Raw genomic sequence first — 17875 nt, forward strand, 5'->3', positions numbered from 1 at the left:
TCACATTGCTCCCCCCCCCCTCCCCCTTGACTACTTACCCTGCTGAAGGGCTGTGCCATCTTCCTGAGGAAGTGTTTGGACACCTGAATGGCTTCGTCAATGGACAGGTTGCACAGGTTGTCCGTCAGGTGCTCCTGGATCCACCGCGGTATCTTGCCGCGTTTGTCTGCCCTTGAAAACCGCTGTCATCAAAATAAACAAGTTCAAAATGAATTAGCAGTAAGCGAAAAAACACACTAAAGGATGAGTGTACTTACTTTGCTGTGCCAGTTGGTAATTTGAGCACTTTCACTGTCATTTGTATTCAGTATCACTGTTGACACCAGATTCCTGCAACAAGTTTTGTTGTCCCCCTCCTACTACTCCGCTTAAACAAACAAACAAACACTGAAAATGTCTTCCCTTCTCCACACCCCTGACGAATACTAGAAAAGGTTGGACTCTCTGTCAGAACTAAAAGGTTTCAGTTCACAAACATAACGTGACAGGGGAGGCTACCGCTCCTTTCACAGCAGACTCTGCACCCGAGTTGTTGGCCTTTAAAAGTCAACACCAGTGGATTGTAGAATTCTGTTTGTGATGGGGTCTGGTGGTTTCCGATTGTCTGTATGTTCATGGAAACCTTCGGGTTTGCATAACAGTTTTTATAGGGCTAAGAAATTAGCCCTAACATTTTCAATCCTGTTTGATTGCACTTCGCTTCCCGAGGTGATCGTAGTGTTTCGGCACTCGGTTACAATAAACTCACACAGATACACACAGAGACAAAAACAAACACAGAGAGAGAGCCACACATAGATAAAGACACACACACACACGCACGTATGCATGCACCCACACACATACCAACACACACCCACACTCTCACTTTCACATGTGTATGCGTGTTAAAGTGTAATCGGCCACCTAAACTTTTGGCAGAATGACCAAGGTCTTTTACGTGCCACTGTGGTGACACGGGAATGGGACATGGATACCGTCTCTTTGTCTGCACATAAAGATGACCCGTGTCCGTCCCGGCCTGGATTCTGGACCCTAGGATCACAAGCTCAGTGCTCTACCACCTGAGCTACCCGGCCATCGGACCTTTTACCCCTGCCTCACTTTGGAAGCCCCCCCCCCACTCATACACAAGGTCCAGCCATGAAAGACAACCAACCTTGTCGGCAAAAACCATGATGCCGTAGTCCGTTTTGCCGCGCAGGGCTCGCCCCACACACTGAGCAGCGTGACGCATCGCGTCGAATGTCAGAAAATCGTTCTCCCGGATCTGAAAGTTGTCACGCAGGTACTCCAGTCGGGCCTGAAAAGACCACATGAGATCATCTGAGTTTATTATGCAGAAGAGAAAAAACTAACAGAGACAGACAGACAGACAGACAGACAGACAGACAGACACATACACGCAAGCAAGCACGCACACACAGACACATTCTCACAAAAGGCTCCCACAGAAAGAAGGGAGGCAACTATGCAGAGACCCAGTAAAGAAATCTGTCAGTTGTCTTTCCTGACCATGATTTGTTTCTAATCACCCAGCATAGAAGGATAAGCACTTACTTTGAGAATACGACTCTGGGTGTAGACATAGGGAACGCCAAACATGATGACCGCTCTCCCATAGTGATGATCTGAAAACCAGATTTGTACAGTGGAACCCAACCTTTAAGACCTAAACAAATCTCACAAGGTCAGGTCTTAACAAGGAAGGCGTCTTAAAATGGGGGGACAAGTTAACACAGGTCATGGACAGAAAATGTGAGAAAACGGGGTCGTCAAGGGAGTGAGTCATCAACCAGGGGGTCGTCAAGGGAGTGAGTCATCAACCAGGGGGTCGTCAAGGGAGTGAGTCATCAACCAGGGGGTCGTCAAGGGAGTGAGTCATCAACCAGGGGGTCGTCAAGGGAGTGAGTCATCAATCAGGGGGTCGTCAAGGGAGTGAGTCATCAACCAGGGGGTCATCAAGGGAGTGAGTCATCAATCAGGGGGTCGTCAAGGGAGTGAGTCATCAATCAGGGGGTCGTCAAGGGAGTGAGTCATCAATCAGGGGGTCGTCAAGGGAGTGAGTCATCAACCAGGGGGTCGTCAAGGGAGTGAGTCATCAATCAGGGGGTCGTCAAGAGAGTGAGTCATCAATCAGGGGGTCGTCACGGGAGTGAGTCATCAACCAGGGGGTCGTCAAGGGAGTGAGTCATCAATCAGGGGGTCATCAAGGGAGTGAGTCATCAATCAGGGGGTCGTCAAGGGAGTGAGTCATCAATCAGGGGGTCGTCAAGGGAGTGAGTCATCAACCAGGGGGTCGTCAAGGGAGTGAGTCATCAATCAGGGGGTCGTCAAGGGAGTGAGTCATCAATCAGGGGGTCGTCAAGGGAGTGAGTCATCAATCAGGGGGTCGTCAAGGGAGTGAGTCATCAACCAGGGGGTCTCACAAGGGGAGATCCACTAAAATGACATTCTGAATTTAGTTAGTCACAGCAAAATGACATTCTGAATTTAGTTAGTCACAGCAAAATGACATTCTGAATTTAGTTAGTCACAGCAAAATGACATTCTGAATTTAGTTAGTCACAGCAAAATGACATTCTGAATTTAGTTAGTCACAGCAAAATGACATTCTGAATTTAGTTAGTCACAGCAAAATGACATTCTGAATTTAGTTAGTCACAGCAAAATGACATTCTGAATTTAGTTAGTCACAGCAAAATGACATTCTGAATTTAGTTAGTCACAGCAAAATGACATTCTGAATTTAGTTAGTCACAGCAAAATGACATTCTGAATTTAGTTAGTCACAGCAAAATGACATTCTGAATTTAGTTAGTCACAGTAAAATGACATTCTGAATTTAGTTAGTCACAGCAAAATGAGAGCAGAGGATTTAAATAAATGCAGCAAATGTCTTGCTTCAAAAGCTTCCACTATGTTCACAAAAAGATGCAACACAGAAAATCAAACTGTGAAAAATAATGATGTTGAATAATACAATGGGCAATTGAACCTTATAATGACACTCATTTAATTCTGTAACCATGCACAATCACGAAGCACACACACAAACATGCAGGTGTAAGCACGCACGCACAAGCACGCACAAGCACGCACGCATGCACACACACACGCAAGCACACACACACACGTAAGCACGCATGCACAAGCTGCACACACATGCACACACAAACACACACACACACACACACAATCACACACAATCACACACACACACACACACACACACACACACACACACACACACACACCAGGCTACCTGACTGCAGTGGTTAAATGCTCTTGTTACGGGTGCACACACACACACACACACACACACACACACACACACACACACACACACAGACAGAAGCAGACTTATGTGTACACGGTAATGAAAAGAGTTACTCACCAAAATCTATTCCTTCCGACACCTTGCCCCTTGCAACAGACAAAAGAACAGCTCCTCTCCCATTCTCACATGCCTAGAAGACAGAAAATCCTCAAGTATAATAATGTACTATTGCAACAGCTGTGTTAAAAGCTTAGGAGTCTTACAGTGGAAGTGATTTACTGGGGTGTTGAAATAATTTGTTTTCTTAACACTTTCTACCCCAGCTATAATGACCAAGATTTTGTTTAGCCCAGACCAGCTGTGCTGCAGCAGGTCACTCAGAATTGTAGTTACTGTGTAGTAACTGTGTATCAACACGCTGGAATGCGGGCGTTAGATCGACATTACAGGAAGTGACTGAAGCTAACAGTCTGAGCGGATTATATCCGTACCTGGTCAGATAGAGCCATATGAGTGAGTACGGATATATCCGTACCTGGTCAGATAGAGCCATATGGGTGAGTACGGATACGTACCTGGAAGACAATGAGTTAAATTTTGCATCACAAATTATTTCCCTTGGTAGTTCAGGAGCCTGTGGCTGTAAGGATGTAAACAAAAAACAGTAGTGATTGCTGACCTTCTGGTAGTTGAGAAGAGCCAGCGAGGTTTCTGCAGCATCCGGAGTTTCGATGAACAGTAACTTCTGCTTCTGAACCTGGTCCAGGATTCCCTGCAGCAGACAGTGTGGGTTACGAGCATTCATGAATAGATGTTGAATAATCTTTCATAGAAAAGTGTATGTGAGTGTTCAATCCATGTGTGTGTGTGTGTGTGTGTGTGTGTGTGTGTGTGTGTGAGTGTGTGACGGTGTATGTGTGCGCGTGTGCTTGCGAACGTGCGAACGTGCGTGCGTGTGCGTGCGTGCGTGTGTGTGAGTGACAAGCAGACTGAAGAAACAGGTATAAATTTCCTTGCATGTCAGTTTACGACATCTATCCCTTCTGACTAGCACCAAAGAGCAGCAGTCTAAACGTACAATACAAGGATGTATATAGAGAGACTGAGAGAGAGAGAGAGAGAGAGAGAGAGAGAGAGAGAGAGAGAGAGAGAGAGAGAGAGAGAGAGAGAGATAGAGAGAGAGACAGAGAGAGACAGAGAGACAGAGAGAGACAGATGGACAGACACTGAGACAGAGACAGACAGATAGACAGACAGACAGAGAGACTGAAAGAGAAAGAGACAGACAGAGAGACAGACAGACAGACAGACAGACAGATAGATAGACAGACAGATAGACAAACAGACAGAAACAAAGACAGAGACACAGTCAGAAAGAGACAGGCAGACAAACACGAAGAGAGATTGACAAAAACAGAGTGAGAGGGAGCGACAGACTCGTCACTGACAGATACAAAGAGCTTCAGACAGACAGGCGGATGGACTCACGGTCGGACAGAGACAGACACAGACAGACACAGACAGACAGACAAATAAATTCCTTCATATGAATATGTTGTATCGACCCGCATCTGACATGCAGAACATACATCATTAGTCTAAAGTTAACTCAGACATACAGACAGACAGACGCACATAGCCTACTACATGCATACACTGACACTGATAGAAACAATTGTCTGAGTACAATACCCTTCTCTGCTGCACGTGATAGAAGCGAAACATACATCAAGTTCTCTCTCTCTCTCTCTCTCTCTCTCTCTCTCTCTCTCTCTCTCTCTCTCTCCCCCTCCTCTCTCTCTCCCTCCCTCCCCTCTACCTCCCTCTCCCCTCTCTCTCCCTCCCCTTATCTCTGCCACCCCCCTCTCTCTGTCCCTCCCTCGCCTCTCTCTCTCCCTCCCTCTCTCTGTGTCCCCACTCTCTCTCTCTCTCTCTCTCTCTCTCTCTCTCTCTCTCTCTCTCTGGCACACATGGAAAAGATAACGTCTGAAAGAGGAATTGAGATCAGAAAGATCAAGCTGCTGGTTAGTCAACTGAAAGACCGCCGTAAACAAAGACTTCTCCGTGACCAATGAAGAAATGAATCTTTTCAAACGATAGGACGAAAAAACATATTACCACTGAGAATTGTTCTTGCAAAAGTGATGATATTGTGCTCATGTATGATTTTAACACACGGCGTAAACGCTGGTTCTTCGATCAGTCAGACATGAACAAGTTTCAGAAACATGTCCAGTCGTGTCTTCGGACACCGCCCCCGATCAACACAAATCATAACGCTGAGTTGTGCAAAGAACCTCAAGAAGATCTGAAAGTAGTGTCTCGCGCAGTTCGCTTTTACTTGGGATGGGCAGATTCATACAACATGATATTTCTATCCTTATACTGTCAAATGTTGAAAAGGGCCGCTGCGAACGTACTTTGGACTTTTTCATTCTGTCACCGCAGGGCACAAAGTCAAAAACTGAAGGACTATTGACATAGTGATGCATAATTCGGACATGTCTTCTTCGAGATTTCCATGCAGGCGTCACTGTGACATGCATGGAACAATTCACAATCCCAATCATTCTGGGGAAGAAAAAAGAAACAACAACCCAAAAAGGTTACTTTGATATGCATAACAGCAATTAACAGAGTTTTTAAACAACACGAGATGAGAGAGGGCAAAAATAACAGTCAAACAGTTATGTCAGAAACTAGAAATAAAGCACGACGAACAGTACAGAAGAGAAAGACTATAATTGGGGGGGGGGGGGGGGTGAAATGAGAGATGCAAACAGAAAGAACACACACACACACACACACAGGAATGCATAACTGATGGAGGGGAGGGGAGTTAGAGCGAGAAACTCCTTCCCCTCCCCTTTCTACAGTCTAAGCCCCTCCTCTTCTGCCATCCATGAAAAAGGAAGGATCTGTTGATGAAATCATTTCGCTTAATAGCTTTACAGAAGCAAATATCTCATACTTCCAAAAGAAAACAACAACAAATGCACACAAAAAGCGCCTTATATGACACCGTTCCGTTTGACACATGCAAGAAGAAAAAAAACTAGGTCAACCCGTGATTTGCATACACCAATGTTTGACATGGGAAACAGTGTCCACTCAGCCAATCACAGCGCTCCTTACTCCACGAGGAGGGAAAACTAAATCCTGCCAGCACCGATGCAAAACATCCGTGGTAGCAACTTCAGTGGTGTTGTGAAGGAGAAAAGACAGGACAGGAGCATGAAAGACAGGCTGCACATTGACCACAGAATGCAGGAGGCTCTGGGCTGAAGTGCCAGCTTGAAACACGCCCTCCCGAAGGAACAGTCCAGTCACAAACTGAGCGAAACTCGTGTTGCTTCCACCTCTGTGTACTGTAAGTGTGACGTAGCTCGTTCTTGCTCAAGATCTGGATGTTTGTGTGTTTTGTTTTGCTGGTGTGAGGAAATAAAACTGACCAGTTCTGTCAATCAGAGAGAACTTGTCATGGCCACAACTGAGCATAAATCTGAAGCCACTGAGATACAGCTCACTAAAACGCCCCTACAAAGTGATCTGCCAAACTCTCCGTCTAATCTGAACGAAGCTAGTTCGCCCACGCCCACTCACACAAACCTTGCCTCCGAAAAAGTGGAGGAACAGGAACATACCCCACCCCTCACATCGAAAGAAACGAAGGTTCAGTCAGATAAGAAAAACCCTAAAGCCAAGAAAGATTGTGAGGTCATTGAAGATGTACAAGCCGGTTCACACCCCTGCAAAGAGGTTGAAGTTATCACAGAAGAACATTGGGTGCAAAGTCCCCCTGATCCAACTTTGCCTAGGGTTGATGCTGTGTGGTCTATTGGTCAAGAACACAGCTATGAGCAGAGGCCGGGAAAGCGCAATAACTGGTCTGCAACCAATGACAACCAGGTCTTTTCGCAAATGGATGAAGACAAGGAGGCTTACAACACAAACAGCACCTCTGACTTTGACCAAAAGAAATGCACACATTCCATGTCATCACAGCATAAGGCAAGACGTTTCTGCTCAGAAAACAGAGCGCAAGGTCTCTCTCACACGCACGCCATCCATGTGCCTCAGACTGGCAAGGTCCACACGCACGCCATCCATGTGCCTCAGACTGGCAAGATCCACACCAAACCAAGCAGGAAATTCTTTGTACAAGATGACCCCGGTGGGGAAGAGCGCCTGAACTTCCACGAGACCAAAGTCAAAAAGAATAATTACAAATCACTGCAGGTTCCCTTTACACACGGAGTCGCTTCGCATCACATGAACCACTGCCTCATCGACCACAACCTGAAGCCCTTACAGATTCAACACAACCTGGAACTGGAAAACAAGAGAAGCAAGTCCAAGACCACACTCCACCTGGACAAGCTCGGCCTGAAGTACACACACGACCTGAACGAAGGCGCCAGCTACCTTAACCCACCTCTGAAGAAGAAGTCTTTGCGGATAGACAATCGTGAAAAGTTTATTCTGAAGGAGGTCACAAACCGGAAAACTAATCGCACTAATTGTGTTAACGAAGAAGTGGGGTCGGAAGCGGTGTACCTGGACATTGACACTGACCCTACGATGGGCCTGGACTTTAACGGCACCAGCCAGCTAGGTCACATGGAGTGTGCAGGCGCAGATGAAAACATCCACGCTGCACTCAACAGCTGCAGCCTGCAGAACCTGAGCGTGGACCAGTATCTGCCCGACTTCCACGACCTCCCCGAGTTCCCCAACATCCCCCTGGACACCGAGGACGACAGGTGTGACGAGCCTCTTCAGCTCACCCCCTCCATCTCCCACGACGTCCTCACCTATGATTGGCAGCAGCACACTGCTCCGTGGTATGGCGGTTATGCTTCTGCTGCTGCTGCGGCAGACTTTACTGCTATCACCAACCATCCACATGTCGCCACGGCAACTGTGTTCAACCCTGCATCGCTGTGTGAGTTAATAAGAGAGAGTGACCGTCAAAGTGATACAAATGGCAAGATTTCTGCTGCTGCCAAGGACAATGGTGCAGTTTCTGATGCAGCGCTTACTGCTCCGCCAGTGGCTGCTGAAGGGATTACCATGACTACCAGTCCTCCTGTGACTCAACTTGACACATCCGCTACAGTAACCACTGCAGCCAGCAAGGTTCAAGAGAAGGTAAGTTCACAGCCTGTTGATAAGAAGTTTAAAGGCCCACTCCGCCTCATGAAAACAGTTGGCCTGGCTGTCTCAGACCTGGTCAGGCTTTACATGGAGTAAGACTATCCCTACACTTGGACACAGGGATGGCCAAATCTCACAATTTTTACTCGCCAGCCGGGCGAGTAACTTCAAGAAAGTCACTAGCCCGGCAGAAATTTCGCTGGCTCGGTACATACCACAGTTGATCCGCAGTGTTTATGTTGCTTTCTTCTTCTTCTGCGTTCGTGGGCTGAAACTCCCATGTACACTCGTGTTTTTGCACGAGTGGAATTTTATGTGTATGACTGTTTTTTACCCCGCCATTTAGGCAGCCATACGCCGCTTTCGGAGGATTTATGTTGCTTTAAAACCCGATATTACTTAACGAAAAGGGTTGCATTTGACCAAAGTTGCCCGACAGTTTGTACTAGCCCGGCGGATTAAAAATTTTTACTCGCCCCTGGCGACCGGTTGGCCGATTTGGCCATCCCTGTAGACACAAACCAAAAAGTAACAGCCTTGCTCTCTGTGCGCACTGAGGAGCTTTTAAGAATTAATTTCTTTAAAGGCACTGGTAACTTTTTTCTCAAGTTAATACATTAAAAAAAAATCCAACTCACTAAAGCAGGCAATCAGGGTGTTGATTTTTAGTATGTGACCAAGTGGAGGGACGGTCTTATTGATAGTAAAAGCCTGGCCTGACCTGAGACAACAAGGCGGAGCGGGCCTTTAACCAAAATTGGCATGGCAACCAGTGTGTGACTGTGATGTTGGTGTTGGCATGGCAACCAGTGTGTGACTGTGATGGTGTGTTCTTAGATCAAAAACTGTGATGTTGGTGTGTTGTGTTCATCTATCAAAAAAGGTAAAACTAACAGTTCATCATTCAAATCATGGCTTCCTTCAAACATTTTACTAGATCTGCTGGTGGTTTGAGATATATACCTTGTACAAGTTGTAGTAGGCTTGACCCTTCTACCTTCAAGACAAACTTTTCCCTTGATTCATTCTGTCACAGCCCTCCTGTTCTTAGGCCCCCCCCCCAAAAAAAAAGGTGTGGTTACGGTAACATAGCCAAAAAAAATAGGGTAGGTAGGTATCACTTTTTTTTTTAAAACTTTTTTTTCTAATGTGTACAAATTAAACCTACTTGACAGGGAAATAAGTGTGCGACACGGGCGCTTTCGCTTTCGTTGCGTTTTTTGCACTCGGTGGTTTTTTTTTTTTTTTTTTTTTTGACAAATGTAATAAAAAGTTATAGGATCGGCCCCTAAAAATAGGGTAGGTCGGGTTACCGTAACCACACCTTTTTTTTTTTTAGGCCTTACCAAAATACCACATTGAATAATTTAGCATTCTGACTTTCTAATTTAACTAAAGGAGAATGGTATTGGTACATATCAACTTACTAATAGTTGTACCAATTACTAAACAAAACAGAATGCAAAACAGTCGAGACCAGTATTGAAACTTTATTTTAGATTTTGTTTGTTTGTTCTGGAACTTAAAGGCTGACATAGTCCTATTTAATTAGTTTAATTACTTCCAGGGTTTTTCCCATCGTTGCGGGGATGTATAAATTAAGCTTCCTGCAAAGTTTTAGGTTTGAAGTCCTTACCAATTACGAGAAATAACTAATTCTTTATTGCATTGTTTAGCAACAGTTCTCCAGGACTTGGGCTATTTTTAGACCGTCAACACAGACAGTACAGCTTCGTCAATCCCCGCGTGAAGGAAATCGCTCACCTGCCACGTGCAAAACGTAGTGATATTGACACGCCAGATTAGCGCGGTAGCATATTGTGCTAAGCAGGAAAGCGCGCTTTTCTGTATTCTTGTTAACTTCGCAATTTCCGGAAAACATCCACTTTCACTTTGAGACTGTTTTGTTTACATTCGACACTATCAACACCACTTTGCAATACTGAAATAATTTTTTCTGTGTTCGAAAGCTACAGCCAATCGTTAATATATCCCCTTAGGTACAGTTTTATAACATTATTGGCACATGTAAACAATATGAATTAATTAATGAACGCTACGTATATTGGCAGCCTTTAAGTACAAGCAGCAATTCTGTGTATTGTTGACTCGATCACCACAAACATTACTACTTACTCAGTTAAGTGGAAAACAGAATGAGATGAAGAAATGATGTTGTCCTATGAACACCTTAAAGACAGGGTGTACATTATAATAATGAAATGATTTTGTCACTAGCAAGGCAAGAACTTTAGAAACACTATTGGTTGATACCGAAAGAGTCGCCTACATTTGGTTGACATTTATAAATATGTGCAGCCGCCATTTTCTCGCATAGCAAGCACCTCAAAGGGATGCTTGCCTAATCTCGCCAAATACTAGCCTTCCTCAAGGTGAGAAATCCCCAGCTACTTTTTCAACCCACTTGCTTCACACCCAAATCTCTGAGAAAAACAGCCCGATCAGGGCCAGTCTGATATGCTGCCAGCAACACATGCAACTGCTGCACATCACTGCATAACAGGAACAGGCTTAACTAGTCAAGAAGGGCGCGTAGCCTAGCGGTTAGGACGTTGGCCTGCCGTGTAGAAGGTTCAAATCCTGACCGCGCCTGGTGGGTTAAGGGTGGTGATTTTTCTTTATTCCAAGGTCAGGTTATGTGGAGACCTGCTAGCGCCTTACCGTGTGCAAAACCAGGCCCTCCGACTCATCACTGGTGCAATGAAATCCACGCCCATCAAGGAAATGGAGAAGCTTACCACCATCCAACCCCTCTGTCAGAGAAGAGAAGCCAAGACTATGGTACTGGCCGAGAAGCTCAAGTGCCTACCCGACCACCCCATGAAGCACAGACTGAGCAACCTCACCAAGAACCGGCTCAAACGGAGCAGTTTTGTACACGAGAGCAAGAGACTTTCTCACAGTACAGGGAAGTCCTCCCACAGAACACTCTACCTCTGACTCAAGAAGAAGAGGAAACCCCCAAGGCAACAGAGAAACCAGGCATCCAGATCTGCACCAGTGTTCCACATGTTACCTCAGGAGAAGATCAGAATGACACAGCTCGACAGGCACTCACCTTAGCCCTGATCGACGAACAGTACCCAAAAGAGGCGTGGATCCATGTATACACCGATGGATCAGCAACTAACGCCGTGCTCAATGGAGGTGCTGGCAGTCTGATCCAGTTCCCTGGGGGACATACAACTACATCCAGCGTTGCCACTGGCAAACACTGCACAAACTATAAAGCAGAAGCAGAATCTCTCATGCAGGCTGCCTCCTTGGTTCAGGACTCCGCAGACCCTTGCTACCAAGTTGTCTTCCTCTCGGACGCCCTTTCAGTCCTTCAGGCCCTAGAGAACGACAAACTCCCACAGCTGGCCAAAGCATTACAGCTGGTCAGACAAACCAGAAGAGTTGTCCTCCAGTGGATACCAGCACACTGTGGGATACCAGGAAATGAAAGGGCAGATGAGCTGGCAAAAGAAGGAGCCGTGGAAGACCAACCTGAAAACAGTGTCAGCTTTAGTGAGCAGAAGACAATCATCAAGGCATTGATGAGGCCAAGGACAAACAGAGATGACTACCACACAATGTCCAGAGAGCAGCAAGTCAACCTCATCAGGCTGCGTACTGCCTACTGGCCACAACAGGCTCAATGCTCATATGAACCGTAAGTTCAAGCTGGCGCCATCACCAACCTGTGCCTGCGGTCAAGAAGACCAAACAGCGGAACACATCTTACAGCGATGTCCCTTACTAGATGAGGAACGAAAAGAAGTGTGGCCGTCACCAATTCCCTTGCAGACCAAACTATACGGCAGTCGACAGGAGTTGGAGAAAACGACAACATTTATCACCAGTGCTGGATTGATCGTGTAACCTCTGCGAACGCCAAGAAGAAGAAGAAGAAGCTAGCGCCTTATTCCCCTTCATGTGTAGACACAAGACCAAGTGCGCACACTTGTAATCGATAGTTTGGTGGGTTATAGAAACACAAAGGCACCCAGCATGCATCCCCTGGAATCAGAGCACAACCGCCTACATCGTGGGAACAAAACAGCCATACACATAAAACTAAACGCCCATAATGTTGTGCTTACGACCAATACAAGTGTACATGGGAGTTGCACTCACAGCCTACAAACTCCCCCCGCGGGTTAGGGGGAAGAATCCGCGGGTTAGGGGGAAGAATTTACCCGATGCTCCCCAGCATGTCGTAAGAGGCGACTAAGGGATTCTGTTTCTCCTTTTACCCTTGTTAAGTGTTTCCTGTATAGAATATAGTCAATGTTTGTAAAGATTTTAGTCAAGCAGTATGTAAGAAATGTTAAGTCCTTTGTACTGGAAACTTGCATTCTCCCAGTAAGGTCATATATTGTACTACGTTGCAAGCCCCTGGAGCAAATTTTTGATTTGTGCTTTTGTGAACAAGAAACAATAAACAAACTTCTGGCTCTATCCCATCTCCCCCCTTTCCCCGTCGCGATATAACCTTGAACGGTTGAAAACGACGTTAAACACCAAATAAAGAAAGAAAGAAAGCCTACAAACACAGAGAAGAAGAAAACCACCAGTCCATCTAACCAACAAATTTGAAACTCAACCACCACCCTCAACTCAGATGAAACTTTAAAGCCTGACTGTTTTTTCTCTGTTTTTGGGGGCTCTGCTGCTTTAAAGTTTCATCTGAGTTGAGGGTGGTGGTTGACTTTCAAATTTGTTGGTTAGCTCTACTTTTACTGTTTAACAGTAAACAGTAAAAGTAGAGCTGTAGCTCAAAAGATTGTATTCATGACACCATGAGATTGTATTCATGACCCCGTGAGATTGTATTCATGACCCCATGAGATTGTATTCATGACCCCATGAGATTGTATTCATGACCCCATGAGATTGTATTCATGACCACATGAGTATGTAGAGCAGTGTTCTATGCAGATAATCATTGCTCCACTGAGCAGTTGAAAAGCTCTCATCATGATGTGAGCAGTTGAAAAGCCCTCATCATGATGTGAGCAGTTGTCAAGGTGACTGAGAAAGGCTTGTAAAGAAAAAGTGAGTAGTTGGAGGTCAAGCATGGCAGTGGGGAACAGTAACACAGGAATGAGGATTATCACCAAGTGGGCTGCTGGGCTTGTGAGTTTTTGTTTCAGTGTTTGTTTTCGTCCTTACTTGTTGTTTTTCCCTGAGGTTTTACTTTTAGCTTTACATGAGTTTCTGATACCCCCCGCGGGTTAGGGGGAATAATTTACCCATGCTCCCCAGCATGTCGTAAGAGGCGACTAACGGATTCTGTTTCTCCTTTTACCCTTGTTAAGTTTTTCTTGTATAGAATATAGTCAATTTTTGTAAAGATTTTAGTCGAGCAGTATGTAAGAAATGTTAAGTCCTTTGTACTGGAAACTTGCATTCTCCCAGTAAGGTAATATATTGTACTACGTTGCAAGCCCCTGGAGCAAATTTTTGATTAGTGCTTTTGTGAACAAGAAACAATTGACAAGTGGCTCTATCCCATCTCCCCCCTTTCCCCGTCGCGATATAACCTTTGTGGTTGAAAACGACGTTAAACACCAAATAAAGAAAGAAAGTTTCTGATTCACAGAGAAGGACTCATTTGGGAAATGCAGTTCGATGGTAGAGAAGATACTTTTTTGTGTCCATTAGCTCTAGCAGACCATGTGCTTGACTGAATCTTTGTTTCTTTGGACTTGCAGTGGTACAGAGGCATAGCTACAGGATATGTATATTGAAATATCTTTGATAGTCATGAATAAATTAAAAAAAGGTCACATGTACTGTCACAATATGACATTTGTATGCGCTTCGTAGTTTAGTTCCGAGGAAGAAAATTTTCGCGCGACACTCCAAATTTCAGTTTGTAGTTTGTCGACCTCGAATATGCAAGACTTTCGTCACCTCTCTGTATGAAGGTTTCAGATTTCTAGTTCTGCACTGTGGATGTATGGAGATAGGATGGGGGCACCGTCAGGTGTCTCAAGAACCAAGTTCTCATTGCTTCTGGCCTTTTCGCATTCGCCTCCACAGCACCACACCCAGAACAACTGACGACACACTCTTTAAAGGTCCTTATCTACATTTTTATACCGAAATCGCCATTTGACCATTAAAATGCAGAGTCTATTATCTACAAATATCAACAATACACCCCCTTTCGATCAGGAAAGACGAAGCCAGTGTAGCCGTTTGAAAATTCATTGTAGTATTCCAGCGTAGTACTCATAGTAGGATATATCCTTATTTGGAAAATGCCAAGCGCAAAACTCCTCTCAAATCCCGTGCATTTCGTGCGTTTAAAAAAAAGCGTGGACAGCGCTCCAGTGTCAAACTGTTGCTGCACTTGTTTGGGCGTGGCTATAAGCATAGTGACATGAATTTGATTGGTCAGTATTTTTAGGCAAAGCACATGTTCTCAGCAAACAGAAAAAATAGTGGAAGCGTGAGTCACCCTACCCAAAAATAAAATCTTTTTTACATATATTTTTTTTTCTATAACTTTTTTCCCCATGGTTCATTCATCATCTGACATAACTTTGAGCAAAATCTAATCATAAGATTATTGAAAAAAAGCAAAAATGTAGACGACCACCTGGCTGAAATAAATTGTCTTCTTGCTCAGTTTTCTGTTTATACTTATAGACTTCAGTTTATATTGATTTTCTGTTTCAAAACATTTCAACTTCAAGGAACACAGGTGGGTTGTTACATTTAGTCAAGTTTTGACTAAATGTTTTAACATAGAGGGGGAATCGAGACAAGGGTCGTGGTGTATTCATGTGTGTGTGTGTGTGTGTGTGTGTGTGTGTGTGTGTGTGTGTGTGTAGAGCGATTCAGACTAAACTACTGGACCAATCTTTATGAAATTTGACATGAGAGTTCCTGGGTATGATATCCCCGGACGGTTTTTCAATAAATACCTTTGATGACGTCATATCCGGCTTTTTGTAAAAGTTGAGGCGGCACTGTCACACCGTCATTTTTCAATCAAATTGATTGAAATTTTAGCAAAGCAATCTTCGACACAGGCCGGACTTTGGTATTGCATTTCAGCTTAATGACTTAAAAACTAAAGAATGAGTTTGGTCATTAAAAATCGGAATCTTGTAATTAAACTTATTTTTTTATTAAACGATCCAAAAACAATTTCATCTTATTCATTTTCTGATTCCAAAAACATATACATATGTTATATATTTGGATTACAAACAAGCTCTGAAAATTAAAAATATGAAAATTATGATTAAACTTAATTTTCCAAAATCGATTTAAAGGTGGTCGTCTACATTTTTGCTTTTTTTCAATAATCTTGTGGTTAGATTTCGCTAAAAAGTTATGTCAGATGCATGGGTGTTACTCTTCCGGCTTTTGCCGGATTTCCGGTTTTTGAAAAAATCTGAAGCCGGAAATTCCGGTTTTCCGGGTTTTCAAAAAAACAAACAAAAAAAAAGCTTCGTTTCGCTAAGTTGAAATAACGAGCAGCGGTTCCGATCCGACTTTTGACACCGGTTCGCGTGCTTTCTCGGTTCGCTCCCTTGTATTTGCCGCCATCTTGCTTATTATGATTTGGTTTCGTCGGTGTCCAGAAACTTTCTTTCAAACTTGAGCATTTTGGACCCCTGCCTTTCAGGTTTTTTGATTTTTCCCAGTAACACCCATGCAGATGATGAATGAACCATGGGGAAAAAAGTTATAGAAAAAAAAATATATGTAAAAAAAGATTTTATTTTTGGGTAGCATGACTCACGCTTCCAATACTTTGTTTTCTGTTTGCTGAGAACATGTGCTTTGCCTAAAAATACTGACCAATCAAATTCATGTCACTATGCTTATAGCCACGCCCAAACAAGTGCAGCAACAGTTTGACACTGGAGCGCTGTCCACGCTTTTTTTTAAACGCACGAAATGCACGGGATTTGAGAGGAGTTTTGCGCTTGGCATTTTCCAAATAAGGATATCCTACTATGAGTACTACGCTGGAATACTACAATGAATTTTCAAACGGCTACACTGGCTTCGTCTTTCCTGATCGAAAGGGGGTGTATTGTTGATAATTGTAGATAATAGACTCTGCATTTTAATGGTCAAATGGCGATTTCGGTATAAAAATGTAGACAAGGACCTTTAAAAACAATTTCATCTTATTGCTTGTCGGTCCCTGATTCCAAAAACATATAGATATGATATGTTTGGATTAAAAACAAACTCAGTAAGCTAAAAAGAATAGAGATACACAAAAGCGTGTTATCCTGCTCAGCGCCACCACTACCGCACTATTCTGGCTTGTCGATTTCACTGCCTTTGCCACGAGCTGTGGACTGACGAAACTACGAGTATGCGGTCTTAGTGAAAAAAGCAGTGCGTTCAGTTAATTCTGAGTTCGACAGCTTGACTAAATGTTATTTCGTCTTACGCGACTTGTTTTTTCATCTCTAAATGAAAACCGAGAAATGAATCAATCTGTCTTTTCACTTCCTTTGTGTTGTTCTTAAAGTTTTGGTTGCCAAAAGCCAGTACCCTGCATGACCATCTATACAGAGACTGAACACAACCAACGCTTTCTGAGATAAGTTTTCATTTCATTTGTCTCATAGCAGTCTGTTATTTGTCTTTCTGTCTCCGATAAAGACATTTGGTTGATGTACACGTTTGTGAATGTCTTGTTTTGTTATAATGTTAAAATTAAATGTGCCAGTGACATCATTTTTCTTTTTTTATGCCAAAATCAAGCTTTTGTTATTGCAGTTACTTTTTGGTTTCAGCATTTTCTTCCTTGATGCTTTTTTTTACATGAAGTCAAGTTTCGTCTAAATGTTTTCAGATAGACAGAGAATTGAGATGAAGGTGTGTGTGTTACGATTCCCAGAAAACTGTTGGACAGATCTCCATAAAACTGTACATACCAATTCTTCCAGATGATATTCCGATGCACCCCTCTTTTTTGCAATAAATCTATGTCTGATGAGCTCATATCTGGCTTTTCACAAAAGTTGAGGAGGCGCTGTCACAGGAACCCACGACCTTCCGCTTGGGAGGCCGGCATCTTATCCACAAGGTCATTGCGCCCGTCAAACAGGATCAAAAATCAAGATAATATACGTTATTTGCGTGTTTGACCAAAATATGACATTTTACACAGATCGAGACAGTCATTGTTCTCCGAGACCAATGACTGTGGAGATCTGTGTAAAATGTCATATTTTGGTCAAACACGCAAATAACATTTATGTATCGATCGAATTCCTTTCAGGTACTTATGACTTTGTTGTTGTTTTGACGATTGAACGAGCACACACACACATGCATGCAATCCACATGTATGCAATCAAACACATAAGCTTCATATTTGGGCGTTTCAGGTTGACCGAAACTTCAAAGGAACTACAAAACACACGTCATGTACTCACTTTGTTGTTG

General features: G+C 43.8%; 1 protein-coding gene across 1 annotated transcript in view; it reads right to left on the reverse strand.

The window, feature by feature from the left end:
• LOC138952290 (general transcription and DNA repair factor IIH helicase subunit XPD-like) overlaps positions 1 to 17875 on the reverse strand; it is a 60423-nt gene that overhangs the window by 11492 nt on the left and 31056 nt on the right. Inside the window, exons 20-24 of the mRNA XM_070323923.1 lie at positions 3960 to 4052; positions 3398 to 3470; positions 1561 to 1631; positions 1160 to 1303; positions 39 to 182 (exon numbers count right to left, since the gene is read on the reverse strand). Coding sequence (XP_070180024.1) covers positions 39 to 182; positions 1160 to 1303; positions 1561 to 1631; positions 3398 to 3470; positions 3960 to 4052 — 525 coding nt within the window. The remainder of the gene's footprint in view (positions 1 to 38; positions 183 to 1159; positions 1304 to 1560; positions 1632 to 3397; positions 3471 to 3959; positions 4053 to 17875) is intronic.

Source organism: Littorina saxatilis, linkage group LG17, assembly GCF_037325665.1.
Source record: "Littorina saxatilis isolate snail1 linkage group LG17, US_GU_Lsax_2.0, whole genome shotgun sequence".
NCBI classification, from domain to species: domain Eukaryota; kingdom Metazoa; phylum Mollusca; class Gastropoda; order Littorinimorpha; family Littorinidae; genus Littorina; species Littorina saxatilis.